Source organism: Monodelphis domestica, chromosome 1, assembly GCF_027887165.1.
Source record: "Monodelphis domestica isolate mMonDom1 chromosome 1, mMonDom1.pri, whole genome shotgun sequence".
NCBI classification, from domain to species: domain Eukaryota; kingdom Metazoa; phylum Chordata; class Mammalia; order Didelphimorphia; family Didelphidae; genus Monodelphis; species Monodelphis domestica.
The window spans coordinates 582,212,617-582,235,094 of record NC_077227.1 but is presented as its reverse complement, the minus strand read 5'-3'; the positions used below and the strand labels follow the sequence as shown (position 1 = coordinate 582,235,094).

The 22,478-nt window shown below is 36.0% G+C and overlaps 1 protein-coding gene across 7 annotated transcripts in view; it reads left to right on the top strand.

Annotated features, from left to right (window-relative positions):
* Window positions 1-22,478, top strand: part of NSD3 (nuclear receptor binding SET domain protein 3) — a 179,070-nt gene that overhangs the window by 103,406 nt on the left and 53,186 nt on the right. For all 7 annotated transcript variants that reach the window (XM_007476363.3, XM_056813517.1, XM_056813515.1 and 4 more), the window contains exons 3-7: window positions 3,348-3,419; window positions 4,572-4,731; window positions 12,501-12,655; window positions 18,717-19,232; window positions 20,931-21,057. In XM_007476363.3, coding sequence (XP_007476425.1) covers window positions 3,348-3,419; window positions 4,572-4,731; window positions 12,501-12,655; window positions 18,717-19,232; window positions 20,931-21,057 — 1,030 coding nt within the window. The remainder of the gene's footprint in view (window positions 1-3,347; window positions 3,420-4,571; window positions 4,732-12,500; window positions 12,656-18,716; window positions 19,233-20,930; window positions 21,058-22,478) is intronic.

Here is a 22,478-nt window from a genome sequence, read left to right as displayed (position 1 = left end):
CCTCCTTTTCTATTTGTCAGTTCTGCTTTTTTAGGGGGTTGTTTTCTTCAGTGAATTTTTGTGCATCTTTTTCCATTTTTTTGTACTTTCTTTGCCAAAGAACTCGTGACTCTTTTTTTCTCCATGATACTCTTGCATCACTCTCATTTTTTCCCCAAAGTTTTCTTCTATTTTTCTTATTTGCTTTTTTAAATCCTTTTTTTTTTAAACTATCCCAGGAATTCTTTTCAGTCTTGACATCAGTTTACATTTTATTTTTAGGCTTCACATGTACTCACTGTGACATCATTGTCCTCTTCTGAATTTTTGTTTTGATTTTCCCTGTCACCACAGAAACTTTTTGTAGTCAGCTTATTTTGTAGTTGTTTTTATCTTATTTTTTCCAGGATATTTCTTGACTTTTAACTTTATGTTAAAATTTGTCTCTTCTCCTTAGATGTAGGGGACATTGTCTCAAGCTTTAAGGTTTTTTGCGCTGCTGTTTTAAGAGCTAATTCTGGGGACAAGTAAGTTTTCAGTTCTTCCAAGGTGGTATGATCTAAGGAGAGGTGTTCTTACTGCTTTCCTGGTCTGTGCATGACCATAAGCACTCTTTAGTGCCCTGGAATTGTGACCAAGGGTTCCTGTTCCTATATGACCACAAGCTCTGGTGTACTGATCTTCTCGCTTGCCCTGGGCCTACAATATGAATCCCCTGAATTGGCAATGTAATAGAGGCCTGCATCCAGTGCTAGCAAAGCATCTCCTTTAAGTGCCTTCTAACCAGTTGTTTGGTCCCCTTACCATCTGTGGGCTGAGCACTCAGGAAGTCACTCTTGCTGATTCTATCACCCCCAAGACCATCATTGGTTTGCTGAGTTGCCACATGAGCTGAACCAAGAGCCTCTCTGACATTTCCTGTTGACCTTCTAAGTTATCTTGGCCTGGAAAATTGTTTCTCTCTGTTTTTTCCTTGGTTTTCTTGCTCCACAATTTATTTTGGGGTGTTACTTTAAAGTTATTTGGAGGGGAACTTGGGAGGATGCAAGTGAGTCCCTGCCTTTACTGCTCCATTTTGTCTCTTCCCCAAAGCTCTTGTTTTTCTGAAATTGCAGAAGTCACCTTTCCCTTGTTGCTTGCCATTGATGTTGACCCCAGTGCATCCCTCAATTCTCTATCCATGTAACACACACACACACACACACACACACACACACACACACACACACACACACACACACACATTTACACTTCATGTCCCCTCCCATATTGTAATGTAGTACCATAATAGAAGCATTTGCCTATAGGCAGGGAGTCACAAGGTTTTTTCCATTATGCTATCTAGCTGCCTCTTAACTGTTAGATCTTTATCATATTTCTTTCATCTTTGTTTCCTTGTGTACCTTTAGAAAGAAGTACTGGTTCTTTTTGTTGTTGCCATCTTCACTTATTCCCGTGTAATTCTGTTATTTGGGGTATTTCAGAGGCAAATCATTTCTTTGGTTCTGGTTTTCTTTCTAAAAGTGTTTCAATATCCTTTATTATTTGAATATCCATATTTTTTCCTTTTTTGTTACCTTCACATTTTCAGTATGGAACACCATAGACTCCAGGGCTCTTCAGAACACATTTTTTCTGTTTCCTCCTCCTTTTTCTAATGCGTTTGCAATAATCTTGTTATTTAAAATAGCTTTTTCTTCAGATTTGAAAGTCTTTCTCCTGATGGCTTATAGAACTTGATGTTTCTGAATTGAATAGCTAAAGTAAACCAGTGTGTGTATTGATGTTTGTAGCTTTGGGGTTTTCCTGGAGATGATCTGTGAATTTTTTCAATTCAGATTTCATTTTTCTATACTCAGAAGTTCTGTACAGTTCTATTATTTCTTTCATTCTGGTATTAATGTTGTTTTGTCCTGTCAAATTCTTCTGGGACATCTGTAATCTTTAGGTCATCCTTAGGCATTTTGCCTTCAAAATCCCTTAGCTTTGTCTGCATAGTAAACATTTTCTTTTCTTTTTTTTTTTACCTTTCATTTTTGAATCCATACTGTGTATTGTAAGGGCTAGGCAATCAGAGTTAAGTTACTTGCCCAAGATCACACAGCTAGGAAGGGTGTTGGGCCATATTTGAATCTAGGGTCTCCTATCTCAACATATTTTCTTTTAATATTTTTGTCTTTTATTTCTCTTCTAGATTGTCCATCATTTCTTTGTATTTTCATCTCCAATCTATTGTTTTCTCTTTAGTTTCTTTAATAAGACTTTCATTTGAAGTTTCAAAATTTTCTATTCTGTTCATTATTTTTGTTGCGCAAGAAATAAATTCTACTCTAATAAGTATCATTTTTTTTTAACTCTTACCTTCATTCTTGGAGTCAATACTGTGTATTGGCTACAAGGCAGAAGAGTGGTAAGGGTAGGCAATGGGGGTCAAGTGACTTGCCCAGGGTCACACAGCTGGGAAGTGTCTGAGGCCAGATTTGAACCTAGGATCTCCCATCTCTAGGCCTGGCTCTCAATCCACTGAGCTACCCAGCTGCCCCACTTAATAAGTATCATTCTTTAAAACCATGCACAAACAGTAAGTTGTAGTTCCATATTTTCAAATTCCAACGGTCTTCTCTTTCATAAAGTTTTGGAACATTTCCCTTCATTTTGCAGTATTTATTCTATAACATTTGAACTCATTTACTAGATATGGGGGTCATGTTTCCTTTCATTACTATTCTTTCTGTTGTTGTCTATGTTCTATTTCTTTGAGATCCCCCACCTACCCCCCAAAAAATCTTTGGTACTTTCAGCCTTCCTTTCTTCCCCTTACTTTTCCTTATCACTCACTTCCTGACTTCCTCCCCACAAGGGAGGTATCCTTGAGTGCTGAATGTGAAGGCATCTTGATTTCTTTCCATAATGGGCTATTTACAGTTACTGATCTCTACCCTAGCTGACTTTTGGAGTATCTTAACTATTCCTGGCTCAGTGATATGCTCTTCCCTCAGACTTGATGGATTTTGTACAGGTCCCCACATGTAAAAATGTCCTGTCCTGATGACCTGTTCTAAACACCAGCAATTCAGTCTGCTGGCACTGGCAGGTCAGTTTACTTTCCTTGCCACCAGTAGTAGAGGCTGGAGAAAATGATCTAAAACTCTTACAAAGTATATCTTAAAGGCAGATGGAGTCTTTTTGTTTTCAAGTTTATATATTTCCTAGTATGTAATTTTTTTATCATTCTCTTTTTGCTGACTGATGGATTACTATATACTTTCCTTTCCCCTGTCCTCCTTTTATATTCTATTTATTTTAGACTGCTATTTTGTTCTCTTTGCTAAGGCTTTTAATTTTTTTTGTTATTATTTATTCTGCAGAGACCAAATGAGAGGGTTAATGTTCTATCTGAAAAACCAAGAGAAGATTCTATGGTATTAGAGGAAACACCGGTGAGTTGACTTGAATGAAAATATTTGTCTGCCCTTCTTCCTCCAACCCCTTCAAATCCTTTTTTTTTTTTTTAATTAAAACCCTTCTGTCTTGGAGTCAATACTGTGTATTGGCTACAAGGCAGAAGAGTGGTAAGGGTAGGCAGTGGGGGTCAAGTGACTTGCCCAGGGTCACACAACTGGGAAGTATCTGAGGCCAGATTTGAACCTAGGACCTCCCGACTCTAGGCCTGGCTCTCAATCCACTGAGCTACCCAGCTGCCCCCCCCCCCCAATACTTTTTAAAGGTAAAAGTGGTCATTAAACCCATTAACATGTTATAGTTGTAAGTCTTGTTTATAAAATTATATTGAAATAAAGCTTGGAACTCTTTTAAGCAATAATTTCTTTTTTGTGTGTGTTTCAAATTTGATACATTTTGTTTTGACATAGTAGATGCTCCCTTCACATTCCCAAATTCTCTTTAAAAATATGTTCTTTGGACATTGTATACCAGGTTACACAAAACCACTTAATACTATGAGAGTGACTGATAGCACTTGCCACTTTAAGAGGCAAGTATCTTCTAGACTCCTTTCTCTTCTCCCTTCTTTCCAAAGGAGAGAGTAAATATGGATATAGAACCCTTTAATTCTCTTAATATGTTGAATTTATTTAATCATTTAAAAATTCTTTGTTATTAGAGATTATCTTAGATGTAAACAAAAGATAGCAATAAAAATTTTAAAAAGTGGATGTTTTCATTGAATTTTTTTTCTGCCACTCATAACTATTTGACTTCCTTCTCTTTGTCATTTGTGTAGACTCTTAAAAATGCCCTTGGACCATTCTGGAAAAGGAAATTCTTGTTCTTATTTTGTTTTGTTTTCATTTTGTTTTCATTCATTTAGGCAACAGATTTATTGATCATTTTTTAACTACGTTCACAAATGCTGAGGGTAATATAAAAAAATAAGAAGAATCTCTTTCTTGAAAAAATTTAGAGTCCAGTCCAATTCTTTTTCTTTTTTGGAGTTTTAATAGCAAATTTCAATGGAAAAGAGACTAATTATCTATTAAACCCTACAGGAGGAACAATTCATATTTGTTCAGTTTTTTCCTTTATACTTCACACACAGTTTAACTTATTGTGGTAAAATTTCTTTCCTGTAGGTTCAACAGTACCTACCTTCCCTTCCAGCTGAAGTGAGCACTGGTGTGAAGTTCCAAGTTGGTGATCTCGTCTGGTCTAAAGTGGGAACCTATCCTTGGTGGCCTTGTATGGTTTCAAGTGATCCCCAACTTGAGGTTCATACCAAAATTAATACAAGAGGTAAGAGCTATTAAGCAAATATTAAATGCAACTATTAAAACACAAATTAATACTAAGTAATTGCTTCTTCTGTTTCATTCTTAAAGAATGTGTAATATCAAATGCTAGTATTCCAGACCTTAGATTGTAGATTTTTTCATTCCAAGTTTAGTCCAACCCTTTTAAATTAAATTACCAATTAGTTGTCCATACCTAACTTTTAAAAGGATATCAGATAGGGCCACATGGGATTTGCAATCCCGTGTGTAATATATTTTTGCTAAATTCCAGTACCTGTCATCATTTAAAATTCTGCAGCAAACTTTTTAAAACGTGTGAATTTGCACATTTCTGTCAGGAGTCAGAGATGTCATGGAAGTAAAAATGGTAAGACTGGGCAACTGATTGGACATGTGGGGTAAGAAATCAAAGATGATACCAAACACAAACCTAAGGTGCTATCAAAATTGTGGCACCTTAGACAGAAATAAGAGAAATTTGGAAGAGAGGAGGCTAATGATAATTTGGAAGAGAGGAGGGTAATGATAATGAGTTTAGTTTTAGATATATTAAGTTTAGGTGTCTCCTGGACATCCAATTTGAATTATCTAATTAGGATTTTGGATCAAAGCTTAGGAGAAATGCTGGGGTTGGGTATGTAGATCTCAGAGTCACTTGCATATAGATTATAGTTAAATCCATAGGAGCCAGTGAGGTTATAAAGACAGGGAATATGTAAAAAAAAAAAAGAAGAAAAGAGAGCTTTAGGCCTTGAAAAACATTCATAGTTAGCATCTGTGACATAGATAATGAACCAGGATACTGAGAAAGCATGGTTAAACAGGTAGTAGGAAAAGCAGGAGAAAGTAGACAGAAAAATCCAGAGAAGGGAGTGTTAAGGAGATAAGTTGGACAGTAGCGTTGAATGTAGCAGATGGGTCAAGAAAGATTAAGATGGAGAAGAGACCATCAGATTTGCAAACTAAAAGATCACTGGTAACTTTGAAGACAGTAGATTCAGTAGAATGATGAAATCAGAAGTCAGGCTGCAAAAGGTTAAGAAGTGATTGTAGATAAGGGGAAGTAAAGGCAGCTTTTTCAGAGTTTGTAGAGGTATAGGAATATAAATTGAGAGATACTAACATCTTGTTTGGGTAAGAATTTGGCACATTTGTTGAAGGCAGTATAGAAAGCAACAGGGAGAAGCTAAAGATTCTAGAAAGGGGATAAAGGAGGATGTAATCTGGTTTTGTAGATGGGAAGCAATGAAATCATATATAGTAAACATATAGAGGGGATGGCTTTGGTAATGAGAACAACCACCTCTTTGTCAGAGGCTGGGAAGAAAGAAGAGAGTAGGAAAAGATATGGTTTTGAGATGAAGAAAATGGAGCTCACATAGAATGTTCTCAAAGTAAAAGAGGCAAGGTCATCATTCAAGGGGGAAAGCATTATGGGATGTTTGAGGAGAGAAAAGAATGTTTAGAATGCTTTCATGGGGAGTGTAGTAAGGAAGTAATTAGTAAGGATTCAGAGGGCCCATTTGAGGTCAGATTATAATGAATTTGTAAAGTATTAGTTGTTATCATTGAAACACTTTTTCCATGAGGTTTGGTGAGATAAAGCAACAGAGCATGGGATTCAAGAGAGGAGAATGTACAAATGAAATGACTATTTAGTTAGGTTGAAGTTAGAAAGGGAGGAAAGTAAAATCAGACTAGAGTACTGTGGGAATGAATGAAGGGGATTGGAGACATCCAGGTGGGATTAGAACATGTCTAGTAGGGATGAAGCATAGGATAGAGGCGGAATGATAGAGTAATTGCAGAGTTTCTGTTTAGGGAAATGACACTTATGAGTGATCTAGTCTGTGATCATCCTCATCTTTGGGTGAGGAAATAAGAGTTTGAGAGAACATCTACATAAATAGATATTAAAATCCTTCAGAAAAAAAAGGGAGAATGACCTTGAGGTCAGTATATTACAGCTATTATCATTTGAATCAGGTGGAAAATTTTGATCAAATAGACTTCAAAAGAATGGTTGGTATGTGATGGAGGTAAAGGGAGGGTATAGAAGTTAGCATGGAAATAGAGAAGTATTCAGACTCCCTGGTGTATTGGGGAGCATGGGAAAGTACAACCATTCAGGAGAGGAAATTTAGTAATATAATGTTAGCAAAGGGAAGCCAGTTGTCAGTGAAAGCTATCTCATGTAAGGAAGATGAAGAGATCCAGTGTGAAGGGAAGTTTTATTCATTATGGAAGGAGAAATCCAGAAGGCTCAGTGAAATGGTTGAGTAGAGTTGAAGTAGGTCACAAGCAAACTAGGCTTGACGGGGATTCAGATGAAAAAAATAGGAGGGAAAGGGCTAGGGACAGTTTTTTTCCTAAATAGTTGGTATTTGACAAATAAGGAATAAGGAAACAAGGGTAGTAATGAGAGACAGATGAGTAGAGAAGCTCAGAGTCTCTAAGGTATTACAGAGGAATCTAGGTAGATCTGCTCCCCTACTGGCATGAATTGGCTTGAAGAGGGAGGTTTCAAACAGATAGGTTGATATGGGAGGAGAGTGTTAATTCTACTAAATGATCTTAACCATATAAGTATCTCTCTTTCACTTTGCCTATCATAAGATTTTATTATTTATTTATTGTTATAGATTATTATATATTATAAGAAATTAATATAAGATATTCTTGTTTAATGGAAGTCACATGATATACTGCAAAATTCATTTGATTGAATTAGGAATCTTGAGCTCTAATTCTGGCTTTACCACTTACTGGTTATGTGACCCTAAACAAATCACTTAATCTTTTTTGGCCTTAATTTCTTCAAATGTAAAATGAGGGAGTTGGATTAGATGATTTCAAAGATCCCTTTCACCTTTAAAATTATATGCTTTTAATGTTGTTCATAGGAAGAGACTTGAGAGAAAAGAATGTTTAGAATGCTTTCATGGGGAATGTAGTAAGGAAGTAATTTGAAGCTGGAAGGGACCTTTAAGGGTCACCAAATCCAAATTCTTCATTTTACAGATGAGGCATCTGATGCCAAAAGAGGCTAAATGCCTAGTCCAAATTAACACAATAAATAGAGTAGGGCCCCTGGATCTGACAAGACCTGTTGTGGATGACTGAAACTGGTGATATAAGCAAACACCTGCTGACCTCATATATAATGTGATTTTCTTGTATATTCATTTGTATAATAAAGTTTAGCTGATAAATTGAACGCACAGTAAGACATCACCAATATTAAATATAACCTCATGGCTATCTTCCATTTGTCCATGCTTGGGTCCATACTTCCTTGAGCTATGGGCAGACCTTTTCCCTCATCAAGCAGTAGCTTCCTTCCTCCTTCCCTCCTTCCCATGGAATTAGTGATTGACCGTGGGTAACTAAAACTGCAGAAAATGAAACTGTGGATAAGGGGGGAACTATTATAAACATCTGAGGCAGGATTTGAGCCCTAAGATTCATGATTCTGAATCCAGTGATCTATCTGTTATATACTGTGCTGCCTTTCTACCCATTCCAAAGATGAACTTTTTTGCTATTTTTGGTCAGACCCATTATGGTCACTTCATCCAGTAATGATTAACACCCAAACTCAGACAAACTTATTTCTGTAAGAAAGCACATTTTCAGTGAGAAATATAACTACTGTAGAGACCAGAATATTAGTATATTAGGCTGGTTGTCCTATCCTTTTCTTAGAAAAACCTTGGGAAATTAAATTGAGATTAGAAGGCGAGCCACTAAGTCCAAATGGTTTAAAGTGATCTTTTCACCAAAGCAAGGTAATGTATGCTTATAGTATAGATAACTATTAACTGCTAATCAGGGTATGCTTTCCTTTTAAACACTGCTAGATACCTGACAGTGAAGTTTCTCTTTCAGAATGAAATATAATTCTTTAGTGTACCTTATTTTCTCTCCTATTCCCTGCCTTTTTACTGTTGAGAAAAAATGCTTGCTTATATAGCTTAAGTTTTACATTGAATAGAAATTGGCCTACTGTATTTTCTCCTATTGCAATATTTATTCCCATTTCTATTACTTTTACCCTAACATTAAGAGGCAGCTAGACTGCACAGTGCACTTTGAATTCGAAAATATGAGTTTAAATCTGGACTCACATATTTACTGGCTCTGCAATCTTGAGCAAATCACTTAATTTCTGTTTGCCTCAGTTTCCTCAACTATAAAATAGACATTATAATGGCAATCACTTCCAGAGGTGAGAATAACAAAGAAATTTGCCAAGCTCTTCGCAAATCTCCAAGTACTTTTAAAATGTTGTTTTTCCTCCTTATCCTATGACAACCACAGGATCCCATGCTTCTTCTCTTTTGAAACATTTCTTTTTCCTACCATTATAACTTACTGATTGAAAATAAGAATAATAGAATCCTTTTAAGGTGAGTGATATGAAATTCTTCAGGAGTCATAATGTAGCCACTTTCCCCCCCCCATTTTTCTATATGTGGCCACTTTTTAAAAAATCAGATACTGAGAGAGTAGGTGAAAGGTAAAGCTCTCTAGGGGACTCTGCATACTATGGCAAAGTATAAAACACTTTTATATTTACCCTTGGGTTTCTAGTTCTCTGCTTAAAAATTACATCCTCAGAGAATTGTACCTCCATAATCCTCTCCTTGTGTAGAAAGTGTTGTTCTCTTCCTCCTTCCCCTTTCCCACCCCCATTTTTGTGTATAGTTTAGAGATTTCATCAATTTATTGAATCCTGATGCTTCTCTCCAGCTTCAGCTACTGACTTTGTCAGAATGAGACAGAGCCAAGTCTAGCTTTGGGCTCATTTGAATATTCTAAGAAGTTGTTTTAGCTTGTTTTTTTACATTAAGCAGTAAGCAGCATCCTGAGAACAGAGGAGTGTGCCACCTACTCTGGCAATACAATCTAGTGATTCTCTCATGCCAAAAAAGAAACTGTCCATCAGAAAACCCTTGTTGGAAAAAGTACCATGATTTTGTGGTTATCATTTTTTGTAGAATTCTGATGATGATACATTTATAGAGTACTTTGTTACAAAATAACCCATGAGATGAAAAGAAGTGCTTTGTTATCATCATTTCACAGATGAATCACATTAGAGTGGAGTGGAAAGAGTATTGGCTTCTTGCAGTCAAGAAATTTGTGTTCAAAATTTGGTTCTTACACTTACTTGTGACCTTGGGCAAGTTGAATAGCCTTTAAATTCAGCTTCCTTATCTGTAAAATAATACTTGTGTATAACAACTCATAGGGTTATTGTGAGGAAACTGTCTTAATAGATTTCAAAACACTATAAGTTGTTTGCATATTATAAGGAAACTGAGGTAGAGAGATTGAATTATTTATTCAGGGTCAAAATTGATATTAGGCCTTAAATCCAAGGTTTCTTCTTGTAATTTCTGCTTCTCAGTGGTGATAGAGACGCCTGTAAATGAATTACAAATTGTCTTCTAAGTACATAAATTATCTAATTTGTCTTTTAAATGTTTCAGTATTAATCTCTTCTCACAATCAACCTCAAAAATATTTGGCTGGTCTAGGAATCATAGAGGGGCATATATTTTTCACACCAGAGGCATACCCTTTAAAAGCATTGTATGTAAACATGCAAAGTATTCCTGCTATTCAATTACATACTTACTACTAATTAAAAGTCTTATTATTTAGTAAACTTTTTAAAAAGCTGAAAGCCACTTGGTTTTAGTTTTGCAATATCTGTCTAAAATGAGGGATATACATATTCCATTAAATATGTTCTATTTAAAGTATAATCAACTCTTTTATTCTGTTCAACAGATACTAAACACATACTTTAGTTCAAGACACTGTTTAGTGGCTGATTACCTAGTTTATTGGCTAGTCAGGCTTTTGGGTTAAATAGTTTCATTCCTGATATTTTGGCCAGGGAATGAGAAGGAAATGAACTTTAAAATAAAGCAAATAGGCTATTATCATTATCTCCAGTATATAAGACTTAATGGGAAAGGAACTGGAACTTTTGGCTAAAGTAAAGCTTTGTGTTATTTGTTACATATGGTTTTTCATGTTCTTAGGACTTTCCCAAAGACAAGGAATGTTGGTACTTGAATAAACAATTATTACAATAGAACTACCTTAAGTTTCACTATATTTTGTTACATCTCCCCAAGGCCACTAACTGGTATTCATTATAAGTAGATTGTGCTTTCTAGGCCATACCTACAACAGTCTTAAGCTATTCAGTGCTCCTTCACCCTTGGCAGAGACATGAGCTGTATTTCTCTCTTCTTTCCTATGCTTTAAGGGTTTAGGCTGAACCTGGAGGGTCAGTAAGGTTAGAAGGCAGAAGTCAAGCTTCTTCAGGCTTAAGTGAATTGTATCCAGTGATGGTGAACCTTTTAGAGATAGAGTGCCAGGCCCTGCCCCCATCCCACTCCCCAGACCAAGTGCCATGCTCCCCACTCCCCAAATGCTAGGTGTGCCCCACCCCACCCCTTACCCCACAGAAGAGAGGGAGAAAGCACTCCCATTGAGCTGATGGGTAAAGGGGTGGGTAATGTGGGGAGGGAAAATGTCATCAGGCTCAGTAGAGAGGGGGAAGGGAACAGCTCCACCCAAGTCCCTCTGCCTTTCTAGTAACAAACTAGGGGAAAGGGGGTGTGCTCATAGTACTCTATATGCCATCTTTGGCACCAGTACCATAGGTTCACCATCACTGATATAGACTCTTGTCCCCTTTCTTCCTAAGCTAAGTGGTCTTCAGTTTTCCTCTACCTTCGGTGAACCATATAAAAACTGCTTAATGCTGTGTTGGTTGTTATTTTTATTGACCTAGAACTGATATCTTTTATTCAGCTGGTTTTTTCCCCTTCATTTACAATTCTAATTTAGTTTCAGAATAAAGACAAAAGGCTAATAAACTAAAAATGGGAAAAGTCCCAGGTGATCTCTCTAATATTATTTGAAGTTTATTTTAACTTAATTCTCTTCATAAGCAAAAAACACATTTTTCTAAAGTCCAGATTTGAATGCTACATTTTTACCTCCTCACCTAGATTGTGTTGGACTTCCTGTGACCAGCAAGATGTCTTAAAGATGGCTGGGGTGGAATGTGAAATAGCAGCTAGGCCAGTGATACATTTATTAATGGGTATAATGTGAGCCCAGGGCAGGACAGGTTTGTGGTCTGGAAATTCATTGATTGCTGGCAAAGAGGAGGCTAAATGATTTGAAGATGACCAGTGTGGAATGAGGGGTGGCCTGTATGGATGTGTGGAGAGGTGGGAGCTGTTAAGAGTTAGGTTTTTATTAGTAGTAGATCTAAATATTAGAAAACTTTTTATTATAATAACAAAAACTTCAATAATAAAATTTTCTTTAAACTCTTATTATGTAAACATTTAATCAATAGGCATAATATACAATTTTTTTTCAGCCTTTACCTTCTGCCTTATAATCATTACTGTATATGTTATAAAACAGAAAAACTGTAAGGACTTGGCGATGGGTATTAAGCGACTTAGCTAGGAAGTGTTTGAGACAAGATTTGAATCCAGGACCTCCCATCTCTGAACCTGGCACTCAATCAGGTATAATACACTCTTAGGATAATAGTATAACTTTATGTAGCACATCATATTTATAAAACTGTATATATGATGGATGGTTGTGGAATTAAGAGTCTAGAAAACTTTGTCTACTCACCATGGTTTACGCATGAATTTTTGTGGGTGAATATCCATGTGGTTTTTGTTTGAAATTGTTGATAAGAGGTTGTGCTATTTTCAGGGGCCCGGGAATACCATGTCCAATTTTTTAGCAACCAGCCAGAGCGAGCATGGGTCCATGAAAAGCGGGTACGAGAATACAAAGGACATAAACAGTATGAACAATTATTGGCTGAAGCAACTAAACAAGCCAGCAATCACTCTGAAAAACAAAAGGTATGTGTCTATGATTTCATTATATCAACTGAATATACTATATTTAAAACATTTAATGATTCAATGGAGTTTCTCCTAGTTGAATTCAAACAGTATTAGTTTTATTTCTCTGCTTTTGAACTCCATCAAAAACAATTTTAATAAATTATTATTCATAATAAAAAGTACTATTTTAACAAGAGTTCACAAATGTTATCTCAGTTAGTTACCTGCTTAAGTAAATTATTTTCTGATAAGTCAAAAATTGATGAGCATAAATTAAATAGGTGCTGGTAAGTTGTGAAAATGTTGCTAGAACTAGTTATATGTTTTGTATTCTTTTGACTTCCTTTCATAAGTTTGTTTCCCAGGTCTGTTATTAGTTTGTAAAGTTTTATGTTAAAAGTGAAATTTCTGAATTCTTACACATTGGTGCATATTTTAAGGTTATGGTGTATAATTTTTTGTCCATTTCACCTGTGAACATGTGATCACAGCTCTTAAGAAGATAAATTTTTTAACTCTTCTGAAGAAATCAGCCTAACTTAAAGAGAATTTTGTTAAAACTAAGCTGAATTTTATATTTTATGATTTCAAGAAATTGGACTTAAATGCTAAATTTAGCACAATGATATTTTAGGTGAGAAATTGTCTTGAGTTTCATTTAAAATTTTATCAAACTACTAGTTGGGAATGAGTCATATATAGTCAGATTTCTCTTTGTTCTGTAAAGAAAGAGAATGCCTAGCTTCATAGGTAGATTTTTCAGAATTTACTAGCATTCATAAAAACATACTCTCGTGTTTAATGTGCATTTTTATGCACCTGTTTTATGCATTTATTATGCTAAGAGAATGTTGAGATAAATTAAATACTAGGTTGGCTTTTGGTAGAGTTTATATTTTTTTAGGAATGATAAGACATATACCAAATAACATTAGTACAAAATAGAATGTGTTATGTACATTGAAGAGGTATAGGGAAAGTACTTTAAAAGATTTAAAGATTGAAAAGATCACTTCCCTCCCAGTTGATTGCTTCTTTTTTTTTTTAAACCCTTATCTTCCATCTTAGAACTAATACTGTGATTGGTTCTAAGACAGAAGAGTGATAATAGGCAATGGAGGTTAAATGATTTGCCCAGGAGCACACAACTAGGAAATGTTTGAGGCCATACTTGAATCTGGGACCTCCTGTCCCTAGATCTGGCTCTTAATCATCTTAGTAGATTTCAACAGGGAAAAGATTACAATTAGAGACTAGAGATATAAATTTGGAGTTATACAAACTGATAGTAAAAGTTATAAAAATGGAGCTCACCAAATAGGAAGAGAACATATAAAGAAGAAAAGGCTAATTAGAAAGTCTTTGGTAGTATTGACATTTGTGCAGTACATAGTAGCATTCTCTTATAATCCCTCCTACTAGTGAGTCTGAGTCTAGTATACCACTTGAACTCAAGCCAGGGGGCCAACCGGCTGCCAAGAAGCTACCAGCCTAGTTCAGAAATGGAACATGTCAAAGCTTCTTCGCCATTCAGCAGTGCCATCAGGCTTATGAGTGGCCTGTATACTTCTATTTTGGGTAAGATAGGGAGTCCTATCTCAAAGAGTCTTCTCTCAAAAAAATTATCTGACACAGTTGTCAGAAGAGCTAGGAGAGATCATCTTCCACAAGTAAAGAATCAAGAGAGATTAATGGTACAATGGAAAATGTTAGATTTGGAGCTCAGAACCTTGGTTTAAATCCCAGCTCTTTCACCTGAGATCTTTGATAATGGGCAACTAACTTAACCTTTCTGCACTTCAGTTTCTCATATGTATCCAGAGAGCCACATACCCTCTGGGGTCCTTCTAGCATTAGGATTTGCAATCTTAAAGTAGAAGAACCAAGATAGTGCAGTGTCAGAGAACCCAGAAACATAAAGGAGGAGCATATAGTCAATGCTCCTGTGCTCCAAAGAAGACAATGAGAGTGAAAAAAGACCATGTGGTTTCATGGCTTCCTATTCATTAGTGACCCTAGACTAGTATTAGTTAAATTGGGATAAAGATTATGCCTATAATTTCATTGGTATAAAGAACTTTCAGATGAATAAACTGTCTGTACCAGTAGAGTGCGACCTTTTCTGAAATTTCTAATCTTAGCAAGCTGCCTAAAATATTAAGAAGTTGAATGAAATGTCCAAAACAGCTTGTATATGTCAGAAGTAGGACTTGAACCCAAGATTTCCTGGCTGGCTTTCTGTACACTGTATCACATTGTCTCTGATAAAGTAACAGAGACCAACTCTCACTTCTCTTTCAAAAATAAATAAATAAATTTTCTTGAAGAGGAAATATAGGCATTGAGTGTAAAGTATTTTTAGTGCTAAAATGGAGGAGAAATATTAGATAGATCAAGGGAAGCCATTTTGGAGAACATGTTGCTTTCTGTAGGCAGAGATCAAACTAGTGGACAAGGGAAGATTGAAGATGAATGAGATGGGATGATTGGTGGAATAATGTCCCAGAGGAAACCATAAGCTTTATAGCATCTAGAGCTAGAAAAGACTTTTAAAATCTTCTAGTTTAATCCTTTCATTTTACTGATGAAGAAAATAAGGTTCAAAGAAAGACTGAAGGGTAGTAAAGAAGAATGAATTGTGTCATAGTTATTGTGGAATGTGAGAAGGGGTTCTAGAGGTAGGTTGTTGACCAGCAGCAAGGGAGACAGACTGACAGACAGACAGATCTGTAATTTCAAAGGAGGTAAAATTAATGTCATTGAGGAAAAACACTGGCCTCAAAATAACAGTGGAGAACAAAGAGTCAACAGCCAGTCAACAAATATTTATTAAATGCCTACTGTGACCAAATACTTTTGCCCACATTCCATTAGGAAAATTCAAATATGTGTACATGTTGCTATAAATTAAAATGAAATGAAGCAAAACAGAAAGTTCTCTAAGAAAATTTGATGGAGGAAAGATTGACAGGGAGACGAAGGAAGGAATGTTATAGGAGTTTAGTTGAGACCTCAGTGTGACTCCTGACTCTTCTAATTAAGTACCTGTGTGACCTTGGGCAAATCTTTTCATTTAGAGGGTAGGAGAGGCCTGCCCTCAGTTTTCTCATCTGTAAAATAATAGAACTAGGGTAGATAATTCTGAGGTCTCTTTCTAGCTCTAAATAGTGCTATTTGGTCATTCAGTTGTGTCCAACTCTTTATGACCCCTGTGGACCATAGCACACACACCAATACTGTACATGGAGTTTTTTTGGCAAAAATACTGGAGTGGTTCGCCATTTCCTTCTCCAACTGGATTAAGGCAGAGGTTAAGTGACTTGCCCAGGATCACATAGCTAGTATGTCTGAGGTCAGATATCCTGACTTTTATATATATATATAATCCTATAATTTCACTTTCACACTGCTTTAATAGCATTTTAGTATTCCTATCGGTATCTACATTTTCTCAGAAAAGGAAAATAACTGGAAGTGCCTTAGAGATTATAATGGTAGTTCTAATGCAAATGTTGCTTATTTGCACCAGTGTTGCTGCTATCTTGGCTCATCATCATCCCTTATCACCTAGATTACAATGACTAGACTCTCTACTTCAATCTAATCCATCTTCCACATAGCTATCCATGTGATTTTCCTTAAGTGTAAATATGACCATTTCACTCCCTCTCTAAATTCTAATGACTCCCCCTAGCATCCTGGATAAAATATAAACTTCTAATGTTCCTACCTATGTTCCCAGACTCATTACACATAATTTCTTTCCCCTTATTCTGTGATCTAGTCAAATTGGCCTTGGTTTCCCTGCATCACTCATTGCATTGTCAGAAGCAGATCTCTCTCTCTCTCTCTGCTTTGTTTAACAAAGTGACCTGGAGGTCAAAGACTACTGAGTAAATTCAGGTATAGATAAGCCCTCAGAGAAAGGAAGTTAACCAAGAAACCAATGAGACAGAAAACTGATTCCACAGGCAACACACACACACACACACACACACACACACACACACACACACACATACACATTTCTTAAGCCCCACTCTCACTAAATAATGTATCTCATTTGAAACTATTTGCCATATCTTCCTTTTCAGAAATGCTCAACCATCTTCTCTTTTGTTACAACTCTCTTTAAGTCCTTAGAGCTAACCATGTGACGAAAGCTTGTGGTTTGGGGTAGAAAAGGAAGAGTCTTCATATCAGTCCATAGTTCTGCTTAAATGTGCCATTTGCCAGCTACTTTGATGTCTCCAGATGAAATTAGGAGAGAAGGAAGCAAGAGCTTTTCAACTAAAAATGTTATTTCTCCAAAGATTTCCTTTGGCAGATTACCATATTGGGAGCTTTTGCCCTGATATACTATTTAGTTAAATTTGTTCTAGGTACATGGTTTAAATACTTTTTCATTCTGGAAAACGAAAGGCTTTCATGTCACTCTATTGTTCATTGCTCTGCTTTTCCTCCAATTAGTACTTCACACAAAAAAAGTTTTATTCCATGTCTTTGTCATGGAAATTTTATCACTACAAAACAAGTGGTTTTTGGTCTCTATCAGCTATCTAAGGAAGCTAAGTCTAGAGAAACCATTAAGGTCTTAGTTTTAGCTTCCTGAGAAGATGTTGATTTCTTATTACTCTACTAAGATTTAAACACATTAGATGTAAGATTTTCTTTTGAATTTAGTCATGTTAAAAATAATTTTCAGACCCAAAGTTTCAAATTTGTTAAAAAAACATTCTTAATGTAATATTTTAAAATTACCATGGCATGCTGGATAGAATGGTGGCTTATAGTAAAGAAGACTTGAGTTCTAATGTTCCCTATATTTAAAAAAACCTTCACTGGACATAGCTATCCCCTGAAGCAATTATTCTAGGTCTCTTCTCCCTTTTCAGCCAAAGAATATCCACTAGTTCTTCTTCTTTTACCCTTTTAGCACTTTTCAATCTGGCTTCTGACCTCATTCAACTGAAACATTTTTCTCCAAAGTTACTATTGCTCTTTAAATCACCAAAACTGATGTTCTTTTTTCATTCCCTATTTTTCTTGACTGATCTGCAGCATTTGCCATTTTTTACTATCCTCTCCTAGATCTTTCTCTTCTCTGGTGTTTTTGTGATATGACTCTTCTTCTTCTACCTGTTTGACCATTCTTTGGTCTCCTTTACTTGCCCCTTTTCTGCCTCCACAACATCTCTCACCTCTAGTCCCTTCACTCTCACACAGTTACTACCTTTGTTTAGGACCTCATCACTTCTCACCTAGACTATTGCAACAGTCTCCTATGGTCTCTCTGCCTTAAATCTCTCATCACTGCAGTCCTTCCTACATTATACTGCTGAAATAATTTTCCTTAAGCACAACTCTTGACTATATGACTCCCCTATTCTGCAAACTCCAATGACTTCCTATTGCCCCTAGGATAAAATATAAACTCTTTAGCTTTTATAGCTCTAAACAACCTGGCCCCAAACTATTTTTCCAGCCTCACTGGATATTATTCCCCAGTCTGCATTCTGCATTCTGCAATTCAGCCACACTATCTTCCTTTCTCTGTTCCTTCTCTGTGCTTCTTCAATGGCCATGAGATGTGGGATCATATCACTATTGGATTTATATGCAGTGCCTAGTAGGTACTTAATAAATACTGCTGCTAACAAAAGATGACAAAAATTATCTTTTGTTCCCTGTAACCTAATTCCTTTCTTCAGTCAGAAAGAGAAAATAGAATTCTACTCTTTTTAAGCTTGATTTTCTATTTTGATATTCATCCAGCTGCCTTTAGTCACTGTCTTTTTTATTTTTCTTTTCTCTCTCTCGTTATTACTGTCCAGTCAAATAATATTAAAACTTCCTTTGTTTGACTTTTCCATTGGGTAAATGGAACAGTGGTAAATGTTCATTTAACTTTATATCGTGTGTGTGTGTGTGTGTGTGTCCTTACATTTGTTTTTGGATTACTAGTTGGAATTCTTTTTTTATTACAAAGGAATTATATGCTTTTAAAATGCATAATCAAATTTGGAGCATCTAATATATGACTGACTGATTCAGTATGCCCATTTCTGTTCTAAAGATTCGAAAACCCCGACCACAGCGTGAGAGGGCCCAGTGGGATATTGGCATTGCCCATGCAGAAAAAGCTTTGAAGATGACCCGAGAAGAAAGAATAGAACAATATACTTTCATCTATGTTGACAAACAGCCTGAGGAAGTTTTATCCCAAGCAAAAAAGAGTGCTGCCTCCAAAACAGAAGTGAAAAAGAACCGGAGACCTAAAGCAGTGCTGAACACTCAACCAGAACAGAGCAATGCAGGGGAGGCAGCCTCCTCACTACCAAGTACTGAGATACGGAGACACAGCCAGAGACGGCATACAAGTGTGGAAGAGGAAGAGCCACCCCCTGTTAAAATAGCATGGAAAACAGCAGCAGCAAGGAAATCTTTACCTGCTTCCATTACAATGCACAAAGGCAGCCTAGATCTGCAGAAGTGTAACATGTCTCCAGTTGTGAAAATTGAACAAGTATTTGCTCTTCAGAATGCTGCGGGAGATGGGAAATTCATTGATCAGTTTGTTTATTCAACAAAGGTATTTCCAAAGTGAAGCTTTAAAAATTTTTTTTTAATACAAGAAGGCATTTGAAATGCAGTTTAGTCTTTTTAAGCCTAAGGACATTTAGGCAAAAAGCTAGAATTTCCTTGGGGGAGAAACTGTTTTTGTTTTGTTTTTTCTTTTTCATTATCCCCATATGAAATAAATTAATGTTGAGATTTGTAGCCAAGATAGAGCTTGGCTCCCTAGTCATAGAGAAGCTGCATCCTTTGCCTGTTTTGTGACCTGTATGGTCTTCATAATAGTTGCATAAGATCATTTCTATTAAATCATGTATTTTTGATTATAAGAATGAATACTTTCTTTTAAAGCCACTTTAATACCAGCGTTGGATCTTCTATTTTGACAACCATTCACAAAATGTTTAGTTGTCAGTCGTTTTGATTGGCTTTTTGGGGTCAGAAATGGGCAGGCAATATCTACTGCAGTGTAACACAACTAAATTCCTATCTAAGGAACTCTCAGACTGTGTTTATTCTAAAACGATTAACTATATATAGTTGCTAAAGTATAAGTGTAGACTAAATCCCATGATACAGAAGAGGGAGCATTCACTCAAGACAAATCTTAATGTACCTTTGCCAGTCAAGCTATTTCTGGTTGTTTTGTAGTTGCTATCCTGTAGCCTTGAAACAATCATCTCTTCAGACCTTATTGCCCAGTTCTACATCTGACTTGGTAGATAGTTTTGTCAATAGTGCATGGATATGTATTTTAAATTGTTTTGTTGTAGTTTTATTCAAAATAGCAATAAATACTTCACAGGAATACCTGGATACAACTGTACTTCTATACAGTAGATCCATTCCCTAAAAGTTTTATATGAATTAAACCCTTTCTTAAATAACACTTTAAAAGAAATTTGAAAGAAAGCCCTTTAAAAGACTTTCAATAAAATAGTCACTCCTTAATTTAGGCTTTGTTGGGAATTTTTTTTTTAAACCCTTACCTTCTGTCTTGGAGCCAATACTGTGTATTGGCTCCAAGGCAGAAGAGTGGTAAGGACTAGGCAATGGGGGTCAAGTGACTTGCCCAGGGTCACAGAGCTGGGAAGTGTCTGAGGCCAGATTTGATCCTAGGACCTCCCATCTCTAGGCCTAGCTCTCAATCCACTGAGCTACCCAGCTGCCCTCAGTTGGGAAATTTTAAAGTCAAGTTTTTTAAAAATAATAGTTGCCTGCACACATGCTATCTATCCTCAACTTGCATAGGTACTCATAAATTCTGTTGATAGCTATGAGAATTGTTTGGGGACATACATAAGAAGACTTTTCTGCTCTGAGTAAGACACTTGTACTTCATGCTAGAACCTACCAGATGAAATTGATCAGAGCTTTTTTCCATTTAAATTTAATGTATAGGGAGAAAACATTTAAATTCAAAGATATTGTATTTGACGTTTGATATGAAATTAGGAGCTTTAGATTCAATTTTGATTTTGTTCATTACATGACTGGAGTTTTTCTTTCTGTCTTAGCTCTGAAATAGAAATATATTCACTACCTCTTGGCTGACTTTTATGTTAAGAGAATTGATGAGTTAATAGGATAACTAGAGTGAAGGATATGGTGGCATAGGGTTATGAAACAATGATCATGATTATTCTAAAACACATTTTTAATTGATGCCATTTGCCTACTAATTATCCAGTTTTTAATCTGGCTTGTTTTAAAGGGAGTTGGTAACAAAACGGAAATAAGTGTCAGGGGACAAGACAAACTAATCATTTCTACAACAAACCAGAGAAATGAAAAAGCAACTCAGAATGTATCATCTCCTGAAACAACATCTGGGTCTACAGGTAGGTATGGATCAATGGAGAGTATACTGAGGTTGTTAGTATTAAGGTACCTTTCGTGTAAAATAGATACTTCATAATATTGATCAAATTAAATTGAAGTATTTTTGGACTATCCCAAATAATTTTTGAGTGTCTACCTTGTAGAATGCTTTTCTTGGTAAATCTGAGAGAGAATCAATTTATCTGAGAAATATTAAATTTATAAAGAAATGTGTCAGTAGAGCTTGATTTTTAATACATCAAAGACCATGGAGTGTTGTATAATATCAGATAATAAAACTGTATGTAAGTACTTTATAAACCTTAAAGTACTTTTCTAGATTCTGGCGATCATATACTTTCTCATGGTCCTTATGACTATCTTGGTGAGGTAGGTATTTTAGATATTCCTATTTCATAGGATACATAAATTGAGGTTCAGAGGTTAAGTAACTTTTCCCCATTGTCATTAAAAACTAGTCTCTGCAGGAGGTGAGATTCAGACCAGGCTTCTCATCTAAGTACAAGAGAGTCTTCACCATGCCATCTCTCCAGAACTGTACTGTTAAAAGACATACCTTTATCTAAAGTTCTGATGTGGAAAGAAGAGCTGAGTAAGGGGGGTAAATGGGTAGAAAAAAACAAAAGTGAACTTTTGAAATTTGTCATTTCAGAGTATTTTTTGCAACAGATCAGTAATGAATGAATTAATTAGTAGTGGATACTTGAATGAATGTAGTAGATTTAAAGTTAATTGTAATTGGACGTGTTCATATTACATGGCATTGTAAAAATTATCAATGTTAACAGAATTGAGGCAGCTAGGAAAAAACAGTGGATAGAGCAGTGGGTCTGGGGCTTGGAAGACTGGAGTTCAAATGTAGCTTCAGATTCTAGCTATATGGCACTGGGCAATTTCTGCTTGTCTCAGTTTCCTCATCTGTAAAATGGGGATAATAATAGCATCTATCTCTCAGGGTGGTTATGAAGATCAAATGAGATAATAACTGTAAAGTGGTTAGCACAGTGCCTGGTACATAGTTAAAACATATATAAATATTACTCTAATTTATGTTATTATTACTATCATTTATAAGTTAAATAATATGTTCTTTTTTTTTTTTAAACCCATACCTTCCATCTTGGAATCATTATTGTGTATTGACTCCAAGGCAGAAGAGTGGTAAGGGCTAGGCAATGGGGGTTAAGTGACTTGCCCAGTCACTGGGAAGTGTCTGAGGCCAGATTTGAACCTAGGACCTCCCATCTCTAGGCCTCCCTCAATCCACTGAGCTACCGCTGCCCCCAATATGTTATTTTCTTAAACCCTTACCTTCTGCCTTGGAATCAATAAGGCAGAAGAGTGTAAGGACTAGACAACTGTGGTCAAGTAATTTGCCCAGGGTCTCATAGCTAGGAAATGTCTGGAACCAAATTTGAAC